The following is a 20,429-nucleotide window of genomic DNA, read 5'->3' on the forward strand; positions in this document are numbered from 1 at the left end:
CCATCACACTTAGGTGTATGTGTATGTATGTATATATCCATATCTAATCTATCTATGTATAAAATTATATATTAATTTTTCAGACAGGATCTCTGTAGTTCAGGCTGGCTTGAACTTATGGCAATCCTTCTGCTTCAGCTCCCTGAGTTCTAGGTCACAGACAATAAGGGGTGAAAGACTCTGATCAGCAGTGAATGCACTTCAGGGGTGTGTCCTAAATGGGTGCCACAGGCAGGCGCTGTTGGGGAGAGAATACAAGGATGAACTACTTTGTCCAGCCTCGGGAACCAGGAAGTGACAAAACAGGACTGCACCCAGTTGCCTCAAACTGCAAAGCTAAGGCTTGAAGTGAAATGTCGATGGGGGTGCATGGTCTGTCCCTTTGCCTAGCGGGGCTACATAAGGTAGAGACAGTGGAGCCACCGTCGCGGTGAGGGCCCGTGGGTGTAAAAACCAGAGATCTCGGAGCCCAGTGGTCCCGCCGTCGTACTCCGTAGGACCAAGTGCAGGAGAGGCATCAGTCTCCCGGGACGAGGAGTTCAGGTGTACTCTTGCTTTAGGGTCCCAGCTGGGGCCGCTCCGGGAACTCCGGACGGAAGCTGCCCCTCCCCGCCCTGCTGCCCGACACCCAGCCAATCAGTGCGTCCCGCCAATCAGGGCGTCGGACCAATCAGTATGTTTTCTCCGGCGGCGCCCGGCGCTTAGCTGACGCGTGAGGCCAGCCCGCGCCCTGCCGCCCTTGGGCGACGGCCCCTCCGCGCTTGCCGGGCCGTTAGCTACGCACCGCGCCTCTTGCGCGACGGCCCCTGGGCGGCGGAGGCCGTGGCGGCGGCGCGTGCGGGCGCGGCCTGGCGCGCCCCCTGGCGGCCCGGCCGACGAGCTGCGGGTGCGGCGCTCACCCGGAGGCGGCGGCGGCGGTGCCCGGATGGAGGCACGTCATTGTCCCCCGCCGGGCGGCTGGGCTGTGTGCGGCGGCGGCGGCGGCGGCGGCCGAGGGGGATGGAGCGAGTGCCGAGCCGGGTCAGGTAAGCTCCCGCCTCCTTCCCGCCCGCTGCAGGCCGGCGTGGGGCCGGGCCGCGTGTCCCTGCTTCGCGGCCTCTGCCGCTCCGCCACCTTCAGCCGGCCGCGGCCCGCCGGGACTAGCGCGGCCCCTCGCCCGCCGCCCCCTCTACAGCCGCCAGGCGGCCCGGGGACCCCACGGCTGCGGGACCGGCGCTGCTACCGCCCGGCCGGGCCAGGCCTGCAGAGCAGGAGGCGGTGGCCACGGCGGGCGGACTCGCAGCGAAGGCAGCGCTGGGGTTGCACGGGAAGGGCCGGACCCCCCTGGTTGCCATGGCCACCGCGCTCCCACCCCACCGGCCCCAGCCCGCCCCCTTGGTCCGCTGCTCCGGCCAGGCTGCAGTCCGCAGCCCCTGGGCCGCCCGGCGCGTTTGGAGCAGCCGGGGTGGGCGTGTGCATGCCGGGACAGTGTAGCCGGCGTCCGGGGCCCGCCCGCCGCCCCCCGCGTGGCTGCCACCTCCGGCTCCAGGGCGCCCCTCGGAGCTCGGGGCTGGCCTCCCCGCCCCCACCCCACCCCTACAAACTTTCCCACCCGGGCGCGGTCCACTCGGCTCCTCAGCAGAACACCCGAGTTGCCCACGCTGGAGCGGACACCCGAAAGGAGAGGCGGACAGCCCGGGGTGTTGGGGTTGGGGGAGGAGCCCCGTAGCTCTTTCCCCTCCGAAAACAAGCGAGTGTGCTTTCCTCCCTCAGGTTCTTTATCTTTGGGGCACGGAGAACCAACTTACCTGGAGGAAAAGGCGGGTGGGAGGGATCGGATTCAGATGTTTGAAATGAAAATTTGACGGGACCAAAGTTTTACAATCTAGGACTTTAACCTCCCTAGAATGAATACAGTTGAGATTACTTTTGTTGAATAGCTCTTTTATATTTGAAGGCCTTAGGACTTGCTTGTTTGTGTTTCTTTCAAGTAAATACACTCAAGTAACAAGAAGTGTTAGGAAACTAGTTAACGCCCCTTTTACAAAGTAACAACTGGATTCAGGTTCTCACAGCTAGCTGTGTATGGGAGGATACTTTTCTTCAAAGCGTGCATTTTAAACGGTCTGCTTTTACCATGTCACTCATTCAGATGCTTAGGTCTGTGAAGAATGAGTTACACTTACTTGATTTTACTCAGGGACAGTTTCACTTTCTTTTCTGTAATCATTGGCTCAAGACTACAATATTTGGTTTGCAAAGTTTTACAGCTAATCATTTTGTTTACCTAAATACAATTAAAAATCAAGTGGTATCTTTTTAAAGTTTCTTAAAACGGAAATGTCACAAGAACTTGTATAATATTGTTTATAAAGAACTCGCACATGACAGTGTTGACCTTATTTCTTGAGTGTATGTGGAGTGACACAATGTTTAAATAGTGATACTCTTTTTTAAAATGAGAAAGAATAAATGAGAAGAGTAAATGTAGCCTGGTATTCACTCATTGTAAAAGAGATAGAAGCAAGTAAAAGTCCTTAGTCTTGCACATTTATTCAACTGTGGTCCCTGTTCAGGTCTCAGATGGACTGTTGTAACTTTGTATATCATGAAAAGGTGTTGGGGAGGGGACTCAACTTTAATTAAAGTAAACTTTCAAAGTCCATTTTGAACACTAACTTTCAGAAGCTTTTCTTAGAATAAAAATAGGAGCCACATGAATCCCGACCTACACAGTATAGTTGGGTTTTAAAAAGGTTGTCTCTATTATAGGTGGAGTTTAATTTGATCCCCGGTGGTTTTAGGGTGAGATTTCATTGGCTGAATTTCTAAGTGAAGAAGATGAATGGATTTTGTTATTCTTGCCAGAATCAAAACAATAGCATACTTATTGATGACTTGATTTGTGTTTTCCTTAATATGTATCTCCTAAGCCTATTACTCTGCCTTTGTTAGAATAAATACAGTGTTTTGTTTGGCTGTTTGTTAATCGTTGTATGGAAAGGTTGCTTGTCCCAGGAAAACCAAGGGGTTCTACTATTAATGTTACTTTAAATAAGGATAGACTAACCTTTCCTTATTACCAAATTTTGGCTTTCTTTAACTCTTCCTCCTGTTCCTTTCCTTTCATCAACACACACACACACACACACACACACACACACACACAAATTTCTTTTGCCTGTAGCATGAGAAATGTATAAACTTTATTGGATGATAGGCCCAAGTTTTCTTGTAAATGAAGGTGATTTATATTTATCTTCAATTAAGTATTCAAGTTGGATAATTTACTTTCTGATTTTATGTAACTGTCCCTACATTGTTTAGGTTGTACTTTACTTGAATTAAAAATTTTAAACAAGGAGGTTGAAACTTTTAAGAAACAATTTATGTAAGCACCAAGCACATGGTGACATCTGTTCACTGAAGTGGCAAGTACATGAGTATTTTATTACCTTTTGTTCTTTAAAATGGTGATTTTTTTTAAAAGGCCAAAGTTTAGCGGTTTTAAAGAATTAAATGAGGTACATGATATATAAATCATTCAGCACAAGCTGGTGCTAAAAGCAAACACTAGTTACTTTCTGTTTGTGTGATTTCATTCATTTGTTGAGTGCATGTTTGGAAAGCTTCCCCCATGCCAGGTAGGGTGGAGTAAGTCCTTACTGCATGCTACCATAGAAATCATCACAAGGAGTTTTTAAGATTGGCTTCTGACCCAATCTTGGGGTGAAAGGCGTCGTCAAGGAAACCCTTTAAGATGGGTTTCTAATCCAGTCTTGGAATGAAAGGAATTGTAGGAGAACGCATTCCAGAGGAATGAGTTCTAAACCTGACAACTGAAAGTGTTAACTGGCCAGAGGTAGAGAGATGGAGAAGAACATGTAAAGAAGAGCTTGCAGCAGCTCAGACAGAGCAGGGACTAAAAGTGGACCCTGTCTATGGTGGGAACATAATGTGCAGAGTGTTCCAGAGACTAAAAGATGCTGGGAAGAACATAGGAAGGCAGTGGAGCACTCCTAAAAGGTTTCTTCAAGGTGTGACATGTAGATGTGGCTGCCTGGACATTTTGAGGACCATTCCTAAAAGCACTTTGCTGACTTAGGTTGCATAATGGCTAGACAACGGCCCTGCTGGGTGTTTTGGCTCAATCACTGACCTTGCAGATTTTGGCTGATCTTTCAAAGGTTTATCATGAAAATTTAGCAAGTAAATGCATATTCAGTAATTAATAGGATACCTAGCACATTGAAAAACTCAGTAGATTTAAAAATGAGATTCAGAGATTTAATACACATTTGTGTTCAAAATTTGATGTTAGTAAAATTGCAGGTTTAATTTTAAAAGTTAAAGTACTATATACTGGACTTTTTCAGAAAAATGCATTTGTTCATTAGTAAGACTTCTATAGCTAAAACTTTTCAAAACTCCACAAATTTCATACAATGGTATTTTTAGACTTTGAGTTAAAAATTAAAACTAAATATTCTCTTAATGCAATTGAATTGATTTCCCCCCCCCTGAAAAATGGCATCTGAATTGAAAATGTAGTCAAATATCCTAAAGTGTCAACTGTTCCTCACTTTAAGCAGTAGAGAGAAGAAGTGTTTTCGTTAAGTGTTCTTAATTGCTAATTGAGGTGCCTAAGAATAAACTGTGATGGTTTGGGCAATATGGCGCAGGAAAAGGCTTCCTTTTTGGTGTTGTTGCTACTGCTGCTTCCAAGACAAGGTCTTCCTGAGACGGCCTTTACTCCTTCTTGATCCTCCTGCCTCCACTCCATTGCTGGGATTATAGGCATCACCACTAAGGCTAGACAAGACTTCTGCCAACCCAGTCTTCTCTACCACCACTAACTGGTTTATGTTTGGGTGACCTCTTTAAAGGTAGTTTTACTTGGTTAGACACAAGTTTCGAGGGTATAGTGACTGGCAGGTAGACTGCTCTTCTTCTCACCCTTTGAAACAAATATACTTTTTGTCTTTTGCAGGGTTGAAAAATGACCATAGTTGACAAAACTGAACCTTCAGACCCATCAACCTGTCAGAACCAGCCTGGCAGTTCTGAGGCGGTCTCACCTGAAGACATGGACACAGGCTCTGCCAGCTGGGGTGCCGTGTCTTCCATAAGTGATGTCACAAATCATACACTTTCATTGGGGCCGGTGCCTGGTGCTGTAGTTTACAATAACTCGTCTGTACCTGAGAAATCAAAACCATCACCACCAAAGGATCAAGGTATGACTGCAGTTCCTGCTAGGAACTCCTGTCCAGGTGATTCAGAAGGGCGTTGGTTTTCAAGACTGACACTTACTTCATTTGCTCTACTGAGCAGTCAGTCATCTTATCTACCCACCCACTGCAGACCATTAGTAATGTGTATCACAAATAGGGTGGATCGATTTCTATATGTCAGGACTGAACTTTTCTTTAATTCCCAGTTTCTTGAGGAACAAACTTTTATTTTGGTCTCAAACTCCTTGTGTAGCCGAAGCTGGCCTGATTGTTTTGTCTTCTTGATTCTCTTGTCTCTACCTCCTGAGCACTGGGGTTACCTAGGACCTTCTCTGCATTTGAAGGAAGCATTCTGTTAACTGAGCTACATTGTCAGAATATAAAGTTGTAGCTCTAATAAACTCCCATTAATCCATCAGCCAGCTGCCAGCAATTCATGGCCTCTGAAACGACTACCTGTGCATGCGTGCGTGCGTGCGTGCGTGCGTGCGTGCGTGCGTGCGTGCGTGCGTGCGTGCGTGTGTGTGTGTGTGTGTGTCTGTCTTATACTTTCTGGCCTTCACAGCACCAGTGTCTGTGTGTGCACAGGTATGGCACACACAGAAATACAAATAAATCCAGTCAATGTTTAGATTACTCCATTATATAATTTTTAAACATTGTATTATTGTGTGTGAGTGTGTCCATGTTATGGTGTGTATGTAGAGGTCAGGAGATAAGTTCCGGGGTCAGGTTCTATGCTTCTGCTGCAGGTTCCATGATTAAACTCAGGTCGTCACACTTGTGTGGCAAGTTATTTTGCCTGCCAAGCCCTCTTGCAGGCCCTCGGAAAGATTTTTTAACTAGTGTCAGTGACATCTGCCTTTGTTTCAGATGGACTCATGTCTCTGTAGATTCTTTAGTTTGTCCCTCCCCCTGTGTCCTTGAAGAAGCCAAATGAGTGTGAAGTTAAGTAGGATCTGGACTTTCTCCTCTGTGTGTGGCAGGCTAGTAACGGCGTGGAATCTTGATCAGATTCAGACATTGCAGTGTATTTCGCTTCTTTGTTTTTAATGTTTTGCTCTGTTTTTAAGTCCTAGGTGATGGCATTGCTCCTCCTCAAAAGGTCCTATTTCCATCTGAAAAGATTTGTCTTAAGTGGCAACAAAGTCATCGAGTTGGCGCTGGGCTGCAGAATTTGGGCAATACCTGTTTTGCCAATGCTGCGTTGCAATGTCTGACTTACACACCACCCCTCGCCAACTACATGCTATCCCATGAACACTCCAAGACATGTGAGTTCCTTATACTCTTTGAGTGCATGTTTTTAGTGCTATAGTTTACTTCCCTAATGCTGTCCTCTTCTGAAATGACATAAAGTGTTTAGTGACATTACATGGCCATGGGCTCGGTGTTCAGCTTGGTGGTAGTGTGCTCAGCTAACATGTACAAGGCCCTGGGTTTAATCCTCAGCCTGCAGTGAAGAAAAAAAATCAATAACAATAACAAAAAAACCAAATTAAATGATCACCAAGAAGTTGGTTTGCTGGTTTAGAAACTGGGGTGGGGTGGGAGGGACTTCTAGGATTGATTTGGGGTTGCATAAAGAACATTTCACACCTAATTTATCTGTAAAGTATTTTAAAAGAAGCTTATTTCGTTAGCTTTTGACATTTCAGAATCCCTTGATTTTTATTTATTTTTTTTGGTTTTGTGTGTGTGTGTGTGTGTGTGTGTGTGTGTGTGTGTGTGTGTGTGTGTGTGTGTCTCAGTCTCACTATGTAATCTGCCAGCCTTAAATCAAGTCCAACATTCTCCTCAGCCTCCCAGATGTGGCCTGGCATTCCTGGTGTTTTACAATTCTTTTAACTCAGTAAAAGCCCAGCTCAGTGTTGGCTAGTGAAATCTGAAAATAAATCGTTCAGTTTGGGGTTGTCTGCTGTCCCTACCCCTGCCACAGATCTTTTGAGGTATGATTGATAGTAAACCTGTCCTTTAGAGTCACAAGTTGATGCACGTGACGTTTGTGTACACCTCTGAGATATGGCCACAGTTATGCTGATCAAATCCAAAAGTTTCCTGGTGCCTCTCTGCAGTCCCCACTGCCTCTGCCCCAGGTACCCACTCATCTGCACTTCACAACAATAAGCTTGATTTTATTTACTTTTTGTATGCTACATATATCGAGTTTGAACAGATATATTATTCTATTTTGCCTGATTTGACATAATTAATTCAACATTATTCTGTTGGTTGCCTGTACCAACCTGTTCTGAGCTGTGACAAATTACACAGCTACACACTTGGGACGCGAAGGTTCACTACAGAGTGAGTTCCCGGCCAGGCTGGGTTACCTGGATCCTGTCTCCAATAAATAATCAAGTAACCAAATCTTTATAAAACAGATTGGTACATGGGTAAGAATGAAATGGTTTCATCCTGTGCTGGCACATAACTTTTAAACATTTCCCAACCAGCAGGGGAGAAAAATTGTGTTCACACCGTTTTCTAACACAAGATGTGCTCAGGGCTTTTTTGTTGTGGGGGAGAGGTGCGCTGGGGCTTGAGGCTAGAGTGCCAGGCCTGCTAGGCTAGGCAAATGGTCTGCCCCTCCCTTGGACCGTCGGCCCCATCTTCACCAGTGTGATCTTTCTCAGGAATGTTTACTAGTGTCTTCTGACTGCTGGGACTTTTCTCTGCACTTCTCTCAGGAATGACGTAAACATCTTGTGAGGATTTGAACTCTAGATGTTTACATGGCTAAAATGAAATGTCTAGTCAATTTTTTTTTCCTGAGACAGGATCTTATGTAGCCCAGACAGGCTCAGCCACTTCTGATCCTCCTGCTTTTACAAAACTCTTGAGTCCTGGGATTACAGGTGTTCATAGCCCGGGGCTTCAGAACCGCGTAACCGCGTAACCGTGTGCTGGGTGAGCAGTCTGCCAATTGAGCTCCCTCTCCCCTTTCACATATTTTTTAAAATATTTGTCTGAAAACTAGTTTTCCAATATGTTGAAGTTTGAGGGTTTTATAGCTTTAGGAAATGGTAGACTGAGATTTGTAAATGTTTTTTCCTGTCTCGGATGTGTCTTTTCATTCATCTCAGAGTCTTTTGGAAAATGTGTTTTACTTGTCAGAATTTGTAGTTCTTTTTTTAAACTTTTTATCAGTTATATCTTAAATGTTCTATTAAGAAACCTTGAGCTGGCAAGATGACTCGGAGGGTCAGGTTGCTCGCCACCAGGCCTGACAACCTGAACTCAATACCTAGGATCCCCGTTAGAGAAGGAACGAACGGATTCCCATAAGTGGTCCTCTGACCTCTCCACATTGGCATGTGTAGAATATACACAGAATAAGAAAAATGTAAAAAAAAAACAAAAACAAAAAACTAAGGTCGGAGATATTTTTACTACATTTTCTTCTGTACATTACCCAAAGGACCTGGGTACCTTTTTAGATAATTTCTGTTTGTGATGTGAAGAAAGAATGTGGTTTTTTTCTTTCAGTGCTGGGGCCCACCTGTGCTCAAAGGCCTCTGCTGTGACAGTTCACACTGCGCTCAGAGAGTAGCCTTCCACCGAGACAGCGTGCACCTTTGTCTTGCGCGTACCTGCTCCTTAATAAATACCTGACCTCGGGCACGTTTCTTCCCTTGACTTTAAAGTGGTCAGGACATACCCAGCCCCAGGCTTCCCAGAGGACAGCAAGCTCAGGGCGCACACGGCAGCTGGCACCTGCTGCATTTGAGCATCTGCCCCTCACCTCTGGTCTGCCTTCCTGTTACACATTGCCACGTTGTGCTCATTTGGATTCTCATTGTCTTGCAGGCCACGCAGAAGGATTCTGTATGATGTGCACAATGCAGACGCACATTACCCAGGCACTTAGCAACCCTGGGGATGTTATCAAGCCCATGTTCGTCATCAATGAAATGCGGCGTAAGTCTCACGGCAGCAGCTCAGGGCAGTAGCCCGTGTCTAGTTGTCCTCCATTCCTTTTCCTCCTTGCCTTTTGGGTTAAGGACTCACTCTGTAGGGCAGGCTAACCCCAAATTCATGGCCCGGATCCTGAATCATCCTCTCAAGTGCTGACCAGTCATAGATGTGTAACACCCTGTGGCGCTTGTATGCATTTTCTTTTTTCTTAGTTAGGTGACAAGAGGCAGACTATAATCCTTTTGCTTAAAAAGCTGCTAAAAGTCAGAGGTTACCTGAGTGTGGTGATGCACACTTGTAATAACAGAAGGCAGGAGGATCAGGAGTTCCAGGTCATCTTCAGTTATGGAGAGTCTGAGGCCCGGTTGAGATACATAAGACTCAGCCTCAGAAAACAGTCAGTCATTGAGGGATCTTTCCGGGAGTGTACTAGAAGGTGTTGCTTTTAGGAGTGTTGCCATGGCATAAGGTATGTCATAATAAAGCCCCGTCTTTCTTCAACTCTTATAGGTATAGCTAGACATTTCCGTTTTGGTAACCAAGAAGATGCCCATGAATTTCTTCAGTACACGGTCGATGCCATGCAGAAAGCATGTTTAAATGGCAGCAATAAGTAAGTACAGCAGAGCGTATGTTGCTTCTTTAGATCATGTACCCAGTCTGTCTCCTTGAAGGCACACAGGTCAGTCTGATGTACCTTGGGGTCCATCACCTTTTCCTAGGATTAGCAGTGCTGCGCTTACCAGAGCTGTTGACTTTGTTGCCCTAGATACTGGGCTGTCAGCTCCAGGCTTGTTGCTGTTTGGTTTCCGGGTCCCAGTGTAGCTCCTCCTACATTTTTACCAGGTTTAATAGTTTCTCATTCATCTTCAGATTCAGCAGTCTGCCCTAACCCTCTTCAGTCAGCTTCTGTAGCTTCTTAAAACCCAAATGCACACTGAGGGGGGCTGGAGGTGAAGGTGCTAAGGCCCTGCAGGGTGGCGGCCACTCACACAGGCTCACAGTGTCTGCCTCGTGAGGATTGGTCTGAGTGAGCACTCACTCGTGCTGAGCACAGGAAGGCGCTCTACCTTCAGCTCCCCTTACCAGGCCTTGGGGAAGAAAAGAAGGCCAGGTTTGCAAAGGGCGCCTTCTCCATTCTCTGGCTCAGATCCCCTCATGACAGTGTGCCTTGTGTCCTCCTCATGTCCTCGGAGTGGGAAGTGTGACATGTTCTGATGTCATCACCTTTTGTGATTCTCCTCTGAATTTTTACTCCGGTATAAACACAGCTGTCTTTAAAATGTAGCCACAGCATTCACAGTAGTGCTTGCCAAGCTCTCCTCTCATGTCACTTCTGACTGTTTTTCAGATTAGACAGACACACCCAGGCCACTACCCTGGTCTGCCAGATATTTGGAGGCTACCTAAGATCCCGAGGTAAGGTTTTGTTTGACGGTTCATCGTAGCACACATGCTTACAGTTTTAAATGTTAGCAGTAGGCAGAGTAATAATGAGAAGTAGACCCGGGTCTGCCCAGACTTCTGTTTCCAGTATAGCCTTCTGGTGCTTGCTTATGCATGCGCAAGCCGGGAGCATACTGTGCATGAGATTTTCAAATTTCTCTTACTGTTAGAAATCTTTATGTGTGAAGACAGATGTAAGAAGTCCCATTTCATTTCCTGTTGAGGGCTAAGTCAGTGTCCGTTCTGATGGTATCCAAACACATGTACCATTACACGTGCAGATGTGTGTTCAGGGTAAAGTCTTCTTATTTCTGAATCATACAGTAGCTACAGGGTAGAGCACTCTACATTCCAGCCAGTCACTCGTAGGGGCTAGGCTTGTCACATGTCTACCCACACTACATAGTATGTATTACAGTTGTTTCTCCATCGTAATAAAAGCTGTGCTCTTCAGTTCTTTATTTTGAAGTGTTTTCTGTTCTTTCAGTAGTTGGTAAGGCGGAAAGTGGACTTTACTCACTGTTCATATTTTCTTTTATTTCAGTCAAGTGTTTAAATTGCAAGGGTGTTTCAGACACCTTTGATCCATACCTGGACATAACACTGGAGATTAAGGTGAGCTCAGCAGTTACAGTTGTGGTTAAATCTGTTTCCGGGGACTTTATACATTCTCATACCGATCAAACTTAGATGATTGTTGCTCTTAGAAACTTTAACACACTCTTGTTGCTTGTGTTTGCTTTTCTGATTATATATTCAGCCTGTGCTTACTATTATAAAGAAAAAATATTTCAGAGAAATGTAAAACCTGCCTCTCAGAATTCATTCTTTCGTGCCGTGATCTATACTGCTCCACAAGTACTAAAAAGCTTGCTTTTAAAAAAATGTTTAGACTCTTCAAGGGTGCGTGTTAGTGTGTGTCTGCGTGCACATTTCATCTGTCTGTCCGTCTCAGCCCCTGGCAGTGCACGTGGTGACATGATGTCTACACCCCTTTCCTAGGCTGCACAGAGCGTTACCAAGGCGCTGGAACAGTTCGTGAAGCCAGAACAACTGGATGGAGAGAACTCCTACAAATGTAGCAAGTATGACGGGGTGGGGGCTTCTGTCCACTTTCCTGTGATGGTCAGATGACTCGATTTTCAGGGCTTTTTAACTGATTTTTATGTCTTTGTTCTTTTGGTTGATATTGGGGGTTGAGCCAGTCTCACATGTGACAGGCAAATGCTGTTAGTTATTCAATGTCACGTTTACTGAGTGCTGCCTTTTTAAAGGCAGGGTCTTCTGTGTGGCCCAGCCTGCTTTTGATCTTTGATTATCCCGAACTGCCCGCTTACATCTCTTTCATATTATTGGTCAGCTCCCTCTGTAACTGTTGTTGTTATTCTGTGTGTGTGGGGATTACAGAGGCATGAACCTGGGCTTGTACATACTAAGCGAATGTTCCACTTACCTCCAGGCCTCATGGAATTTTTAATTTTACAATTTTGACTATTGGTCCAAGGGGATAAAATATCTTTATTTTTATTTTATGTACATTGGTGATTTGACTCTGTGTGTGTGTGTGTGTGTGTGTGTGTGTGTGTGTGTGTGTGTGTCTGTGTCTGTCTGTCTGTCTGTCTGTCTGATATCCTAGAACTGGAGTTACAGACAGTTGTGAGCTGCCATGGAGGTGCTGGGAATTGAACCCAGGTCCTCTGGAAGAGCAGCCAGTGCTCTTCACTGCTGAGCCATCTCTCCAGCCCTTGTTTTAAAATCTTAATGTAAGGTGTTTCTGAAAGTAAAAGCAAAACACTTGAGACGTTTCAACACTGAGTCTCCTAACCCTTCCTTCCTGTGCTTTAAGGTGCAAAAAGATGGTTCCAGCTTCAAAGAGATTCACCATCCATAGGTCCTCTAATGTTCTTACCATTTCACTGAAACGGTTTGCCAACTTTACCGGTGGAAAAATTGCTAAGGTACGTACGTGAATGGTTCATGACTGTCCTCATCTCTGTACACTGGGTTTCCCCCCTTTTCTTCTCAGTTAATGAAGGGTGAAGGGGCCAAGACACGAGAGCTATAACACATGCTCCAGTCACTTGGGATAAAAACGTTAAGAGTAATGTCTAGAGCTGTCACTCCTACTACCTTTGTTGAACATTCACTGTGTGGATCCTTCCTTACTGACTGCAGAAAGCAACAGGGTTTCCTTGAGGTCCCTTCTATTCCACACTAGGTTTCTGGGGTCAACAGTCGTAGGTTCTGCAAGTCCCTTCCTCAGACACCCTCCTTAGGAGTGTGCCTGTAGCTGAAAACATGGGCTACCTGTGTCTTCAAAAATGGCAGAACTTTTTTTTCACTTCTCTTCAGGACGTGAAATATCCCGAGTACCTTGATATCCGGCCCTATATGTCTCAGCCCAATGGGGAGCCCATCATTTATGTTTTGTATGCTGTGCTGGTGCACACCGGTTTTAACTGTCATGCTGGCCACTACTTTTGCTACATCAAGGTAAGCTGTTGGTGACTAATACGTCTGCTGTGGGACAGCACTGCATCATGGGGTGAACGGTAGAGCTTTCAGTGAGGTGTGAAGCTCTATTTTCTTAGGTGTTTTTGACTATGGTTTTTAACATCAGACTAAATCTTAACTACCACCTCCCCACCCCACCCTCCATCTCGTTGCAGGCTAGCAATGGCCTCTGGTATCAGATGAATGACTCTATCGTGTCCACCAGTGATATTAGATCGGTGCTTAACCAGCAGGCTTACGTGCTCTTTTATATCAGGTATTGCCTCAGAAACAGATCGCCAGCTTTGCTGTTATTGTCGACTTCTTCCCCCTCATTCATATATTTAAGTTTAATTTTGAGCTATTTTGTACAAACAGCAAGTTAAACAGGAGTTGCCACACACCTGAGCACAAGGAGGCCTTTCTGAGTGATGAGTTTGTTGTCACTTCTGACACGTGAGGGCGGGAACGGCCCTGAGGAGTGGTCTTGGGACAGTGGGAGCCTTGGGGATGGGCTGTGTGCTCTCAGCCTGTATCTCACCAGTTGGAGCGCAGGCCTGGTAGCGTCAGTGTCTGTCCTGGTAGCGTCAGTATCTGTCCTGCTGTAGGTGCACACTCTTAACTCAGCCCCTCTCGAGAGAAATGGGATGCCTCTCTCTGTAAGGTACTTGGGTTAGAGCCCAGGGCCTCCTGTGTGGTAGCCAGCCTTCTGTCAGCCACAGCTGAAGATTAGGCTGTCCCCCGACTCTCATCCATGACAGAGTGATCATATCTACGTGTTGAGATACTATGACAATGCTAAGAGTAGTTTGTTTGGGAAGTTGGGGGAGGTGAGGGTATAACTGTGTTACACAGGCTGACCTTGATTTCTTGATCTTTCTGCTAACAATGATTTTCATAAAGCCTTTTTTTTTTTTTTTTTTAATGTTCTGGGAAAGTACTTGATGTATATGGAAGGGAAACAAGTTGAAATATTAAATGCAGGTATTGAAAAGAACAGTGGGCAAAAAGCCTATGGGATAATCTTAAATCAGAAGGGGAGAGGTGGGGTGAGTGACAGTTCTCTAAGTAACTGTTTTAGATTACAGATTTTCTATAATGGTATAATTGAAAACATAAGCAGAGAAATACTTTTTCAGACAGTAGAACTATCAGGATCTACAACAGTTCAAAACGTCAGCTGAGAGCCAGGCATGGGGTCTCGTCCTCCTCAGGCGGCAGGGTGAGGCCAGGGAGAACTGCATGAGGGGTTCCAAGCCTCATTTAGAATGAGACCTCTGAAACAGTACAAAAAGACAGAAACTTAAAAAAAAGACCCAAAACCCAAACTGTAGCATTTCGTTGACTCATTTGGTGCTAGGTGTGGTGGCAAAGCCGCACTCGGGCAGAGGCAGGTGGATCGCTGTGTATCGATGCCAGCCTCACCCACACACCCAGGTCCACTAGCCAGGGCCAGGTAACGTGTCTTAGGGAAAAGGGTGTGTGTCGCCGTGTCAGGTCCTTGTGTCCTGCCTTCATCGTGCAGCCCCTGATGGAGGTGATGTGTGAAGCTCTGTGAGACGTGGAAGTCCCAGTTCCTGTGTCTGCCAGGCTGAGTAGTGTCGAGTTTGTAAATGAATCTAAGAACCTGTCCTTCCTCACACAAGCCATTTCATTCTGTGTCCCAGGTCCCATGATGTGAAAAATGGAGGGGAGACCACTCATCCTGCCCATAGCCCTGGCCAGTCCTCTCCCCGGCCAGGAATCAGTCAGCGAGTAGTCAACAGCAAGCAGGCAGCGCCAGGATTCATCGGGCCCCAGCTGCCTCCCCATGTGATGAAGGTAACACTGTCAGGATTTACTTCCTTCTGCCTGACTCCTAACCTGGTGTCGGTGCAGTAACTGCCTCATCTCCAGCTGGGCTCCTGCTTGAGGCACTGCGGCCCTTTATTTCAGAGGCCTCTACGGGAGAGTGATGCAGTGGCTGCTTAAGGACCCACCTACTGTGTACCCCACACTTCTCACGGGCTAGAGTTGGGTTCTTTATTAAAGTTGGACGGTGAAGGGGGCGGTGAAGCCTTTTCAGTAACATTTTGCTCTTATCCGTGGGGTCATCTTAGGAATGTGGCAGTGTGAAAGGGGCTTGGGCATGTCATGTTCAGCTGACAGAAAGGTGGTATTTTACAGAGGCGAAGTTCGTCAGTTACCAAGACCAAAATGAGAAGGCCCCTAGCCATTGTGCACCCGTGTCCAGCGTGCTGACCCAACTGTTCTCTCCTTCCTTCTAGAACACGCCACACTTGAATGGCACCACGCCGGTGAAAGACACACCAAGCAGTTCTGTTTCAAGCCCTAACGGAAACACCAGCGTCAATAGGGCCAGTCCTGCTACGGCTTCGACGTCTGTGCAGAACTGGTCTGTTAACAGGCCCTCAGTTATTCCGGAACACCCTAAGAAACAAAAAATTACTATCAGTATTCACAACAAGTTGCCTGTTCGTCAAGGTCAGGCACAGCTGAATAACAACCTCCATGGCCCTTGTCTGGAGGCTCCTAGCAAGGCGACCCCCTCCTCCACCATCACTAACCCTTCTGCAATACAGTCTACCTCGAATGCACCCACGACATCAGTTTCCCCCAGTGAGTCCTGTCCCAAGCCCATGGTGAACGGCAAGGCTAAAGTGGGCTCCAGTGTGCTCGTCCCCTATGGGGCTGAGTCCTCAGAGGAGTCTGATGAGGAGTCCAAGGGCCTGGCCAAGGAGAACGGTGTGGACATGGTGGCCAGCACTCAGTCCAGTAGACCAGAAACTGCAGATGAGGACGGTGAGGCTTCTCCTCATGAGCTTCAAGAATCCGTCATGCTAAATGGTGCTAATAGCGCAGACAGTGACTCGAGAGAGAGCAGCCTGGCATTTGACAGTGCCAGCTGCCAGGTCCAGCCCGATCTACACACAGAAAACCTCTTTAACAAACTCAACGGTCTTCCTGGAAAGGTAGGTGGCAGGGAGGTCGGGCTGAAGTCTCCTAGCTCACTTAGCTGGATTTCAGGAGGCATGGAGCTGGCCGCGGGAGCTGACGTACCTTTGTTTCGTTGTAGGTGACGCCCGCTCCATTGCAGTCTGTTCCTGAAGACAAAATCCTTGAGACTTTCAAGCTTACCAACCAGGCCAAAGGTCCAGCGGTTGAAGAGAGGTAGGAGCCCTGCCACTGCGTGTGCAGCACCACACTTGGTGTGTGTTCGAGGACACAGCCCAGGCCTTTGTATGTGCTGGGCGAGCACTGCCAGCTGAGCCGCACGCCCCAGCCCTGGACTCGTTCACGCAGGATCTCTGTAGTGCAGGCTGGCCTGGAGCTTCCTGTGCAGACCAGTCTTGTGTCAGATTCTTGCCCAGGCGCCCAGATGCTGGGGTTACAAGTGTGTGTAGCTCCCATTCCTGCCTACACTTGGCTTTTCAGATGACTTAGATGCGTGCTTGAAAGTAGGAGGTGTCTAGAACTGTAGAGCTGTGAAAACAGAAGGTCGTCCAGGAGCCACAGTGACCTTGATACTGGCTCGTCACATATGCTTAGGCTACAGGGCGCTGAGTAGAACTGTCGGGCAGTCCTGGGTGGCAGGCAGGCTGACTGACTTGGTTTCTTTGTCTTGCAGTTGGACTACAACAGGGGGAAGCTCTCCAAGGGCCTCTGTTTCACAGCCGGAGCCCATCACCGATGAGACCAGTCCCCTTGAGATACCGGAGGCAGTCACCAACGGGAGCATGAAGACCCCTTCCACCACGTCACCTCTGGAGCCCACCATCAGCTGTACCAAAGAAGACTCTTCCGCCGTCGTCGTCTCAGCAGAACCTATGGAGGTTTTGCCTTCCGTCCCTGCTCTCTGTAACAGCACCGGTACTACCTTGGGGGATGCCCCAGTGCCCGAATCGTGTGACCCTGGAGACTTGACTGCCAACCCAAGCCAACCATCGCAAGCGGTGAAGGGCGATGCAGCTGAGAACTCTGAGAACTCCACCTTGGCTGAAGTGGTGGAGAGGCTGAGCCCTGCTCCCTCTGTGCTCACAGGGGACGGGTGTGAGCAGAAACTCTTCCTTTACCTCAGTACAGAGGGGTCCGAGGAGGCAGAAGACTCCTCCAGGAGCTCGGCAGTCTCTGCTGACACGGTGCCCCCTCAGCCTGACAGGACCACCAGCTCCTGTGCAGGGGCTGCCGAGCAGGCTGCCGGGGATAGAGGCGATGGAGGCAATGTGGGACCCAAAGCTCAGGAGCCCTCCCCGGCCAAGGAAAAGATGAACAGCCTTCGGAAAGTGGACCGAGGACACTATCGGAGCCGGAGAGACCGGTCCTCCAGTGGGGAGCACGTGAGGGACAGCAGGGCCCGACCAGAGGACCATCACCATAAGAAGCGGCGCTGCTACAGCCGAGAGCGGCCCAAGCAGGAGCGCCACCCTGCTAACACATACTGCAACGGGGGCCAGCACCTGGGCCACGGCGACAGAGCCAGCCCCGAGCGCCGCTCCCTGAGCAGGTACAGCCACCATCACTCACGGGTTAGGAGTGGCCTGGAGCAGGACTGGAGCCGGTACCACCACTCGGAAAATGAGCCTGCCTGGGCCAGGGAGAGGTTCTACCCAGACAAGATGCGCTGGGACAAGTGTAGGTATTACCACGACAGGTACGCTACGAGCCTGTACACGGCCCGGGAGGCAGCCCGCGAGTGGCGGCCTCTGCATGGTCGTGAGCATGAACGCCTTGTCCAGTCTGGACGGCCACACAAGGACAGCTACTGGGGCCGCAAGGGCTGGGAGCTGCAATCCCGGGGGAAGGAACGGCCCCACTTCCATAGCCCACGAGAGGCCCCTGGCCTTGCTGTACCCCTCGAGAGGCATCTCCAAGAGAAGGCTGCGCTGAGTGTGCAGGACAGCAGCCACAGTCTCCCTGAGCGCTTTCATGAACACGAAAGTGTCAAGTCGAGGAAAAGGAGGTATGAGACTCTAGACAATAATGACGACCATCCAGAAAAGAAAGTCCACAAAAGCCTGGAGAAGGACGCGCTAGAAGAGCCAAGGGCAAAGAAGCACAAAAAATCTAAAAAGAAAAAGAAGTCCAAAGATAAACACCGGGCTCGGGATAGCAGGTGAGCGTTGGCGCCGGGCGTCCCTCCCTGGCCTGGCGGTACCGAGCCCGCAGGCCGTGTCATTGCTCTAGCAGTGTTTTTGTTTCACTCTCTTGAGTGTAGAGATTTAATTAATTCACATCCCTAACATTTCACACAGCTTTGAAACTGTTGGTCCCTAACAACTCTTCCAGGCCTATACCATGTCCTTATATTCTTGTAACTTGTATTTTCTTCTTTGCCTCTGAGCTTAAGACACACCATTTATTTCTTTGGCTTTTTGTCTCATTTTTAGGCCACCATTTCTCATTTTGAAGTCTGTTTCTTGTATGTTTTTAAGGCCTGGGCTGGCCTTAAACTTAGATCCTCCTGCCTCAGTGTCCCCAGTGCTGGGGTTACAGGCATTGCCCCCGACTGATTGGTTTTGTGTAACTTGGGTGCTTAACTGTTGGTGATCGTCTTAATGGGTGTTTGAGTGGGAACATGAATGCGATTCCTGGATTCACTTTAGCTAACCTGGGGGAGACTGCCGTAGTCTTTTGTAAGCAGCTGCAGCTCACAGCTGCCTTCTGTCCTGGGCCTGAACGCAAGGTAGAGTAGGCAGAGCAGTGCTGGGAATGTGGCCTTACACTTGAAGACCGCTTAAAACTTGTTTCCATGAAAGGAAACCACCCGTTAGCAGGAGACATTTGCCCACATATGCATAGCCGGCATCCTGGGGCACAGGGAGCCTAGAGCAGTTTTCCTTGGTGCTGAACTCTGGCTGCTTCTTCTGCAGGCACCAGCAAGAATCCGACTTTTCAGGAGCATACTCTGATGCTGACCTCCATAGACACCGGAAGAAAAAGAAGAAAAAGAAAAGGCATTCACGGAAGTCGGAGGACTTTATAAAAGATGCTGAGATGCATTTACCGAAGCTCTCGAGCTATGAGGCCGTTGGCCATTTCCGGAGAACAGAGGGCACCTTTCTACTGGCTGATGGTCTGCCTGTGGAAGACAGCGGCCCTTTCCGGGAGAAAACGAAGCATTTAAGGATGGAAAGCCGGCCTGACAGATGTCATCTGTCAGAGTATGGCCAGGGTAAGGGGATTAAGGACACAGCTCTGAGCACAGTATTTTGGGAAAGGTGACAGACACAGAAACACAGAGGCACAGAAGGGTGTGAGTGTGGACTCCAGTGGACGCCCTAAACAAGACCTGTGCATGAGCAGAGCTCTCATCTCTGCTGGCCGTTCTGGCTGTGGAGGCTGAGGCTGCTTAGCTCTAGGCCCAGAACAGCCTGTGTGCTCAGACCCTTGGAATTTCGAGGGTCTATGAATGTCACCCAGTAGAACGTTGGCTTTTAAAGTGTTCTGTGCCTGTGTATGTATGTATGTGCACGTACACATGTACATCTGTATGCTGTACTAATTTCTGAACCCCTAGATGCACTAGTGTACCCCAGCTCCTAAGCCATGAATCGAGAGTGGGCCCTAGAGGTGCAGCCCCAGGGTGGGGCTCTGGCGTCCTTCAGGCTGCTGGATTCTGGGGTGGTTCCTGCTGATCGCTTCTCCCTAAAAGAGTGGGTCTGTACACTGCACTCTGTACACAACAGCCCCTGTGCCTTGATCTTCCTATGTAGTTCAGGCTAGCCTGGGACTCACAGCTCTACATCAGCGTCCTGAGTGCTGGGATTACAGGCCAATTGTTCTTGGCTGCTGCTCCTCTCTGCGAACGATGCTTCCTCTAGACGGGAGCATCGGGCTTGTGAATGTCAGTGGGGCTAGCACAGAGGCTGGCAACCTGCAGCCCGTCTTAACGGTTGGAAGTGCTGAGGACTAGTGTTTGTTCAGGTGAAGCACTGTGCGGGGCTGGAGGGTCCAGGGTCAGTAGACTGGCGGAAGCCCATGGGTTCGGTTATGGTTTGGAGCCACTCAGTGGAGGTGAGCCATGGCCTGTTGCACCAAGAACCTGTTCTTGTCACCTAGCCCTCAGCCTAAAAAGCCCAACAATTCCGCCTCAGACACCCAGACACTACAGCCACAGATAAAGGACCCCTGTGTTTCTACAGAGATGTGGACATCTTGGTGGCCCCAAGTGGAATCGTTTGCTCCTGGGCAGGCCATCCATACACTGCAGCTGGGTTTGCAGCTAAACTTAGCCTCTGCACCCACACCTCTGCTCTGGGGCCTGACCACTGGCCTTTTCTTGAAAGGCGCCAGCCCTTCCTCCAGGCCCCTGTAGGACTTGCCCAGTTCATTCAGCCTGAAGTGGATGCTCACCCACGT

General features: G+C 48.4%; 1 protein-coding gene across 1 annotated transcript; it reads left to right on the forward strand.

Annotated features, from left to right (window-relative positions):
* The first annotated feature begins 886 nt into the window (after window positions 1-886).
* Window positions 887-19,855, forward strand: Usp42 (ubiquitin specific peptidase 42). Its single transcript, XM_032886877.1, has 16 exons — window positions 887-1,025; window positions 4,970-5,216; window positions 6,287-6,487; window positions 9,024-9,134; window positions 9,642-9,744; window positions 10,483-10,550; window positions 11,122-11,192; window positions 11,580-11,662; window positions 12,424-12,535; window positions 12,930-13,070; window positions 13,247-13,347; window positions 14,738-14,891; window positions 15,338-16,042; window positions 16,147-16,241; window positions 16,699-18,183; window positions 18,941-19,855. The coding sequence occupies exons 2-16, from the start codon at window positions 4,979-4,981 to the stop codon at window positions 19,290-19,292; spliced, it is 4,020 nt and encodes a 1,339-aa protein (XP_032742768.1). The 5' UTR covers window positions 887-1,025; window positions 4,970-4,978; the 3' UTR covers window positions 19,293-19,855.
* Window positions 19,856-20,429: the final 574 nt, after the last annotated feature.

Source organism: Rattus rattus, chromosome 16, assembly GCF_011064425.1.
Source record: "Rattus rattus isolate New Zealand chromosome 16, Rrattus_CSIRO_v1, whole genome shotgun sequence".
Taxonomy (NCBI): domain Eukaryota; kingdom Metazoa; phylum Chordata; class Mammalia; order Rodentia; family Muridae; genus Rattus; species Rattus rattus.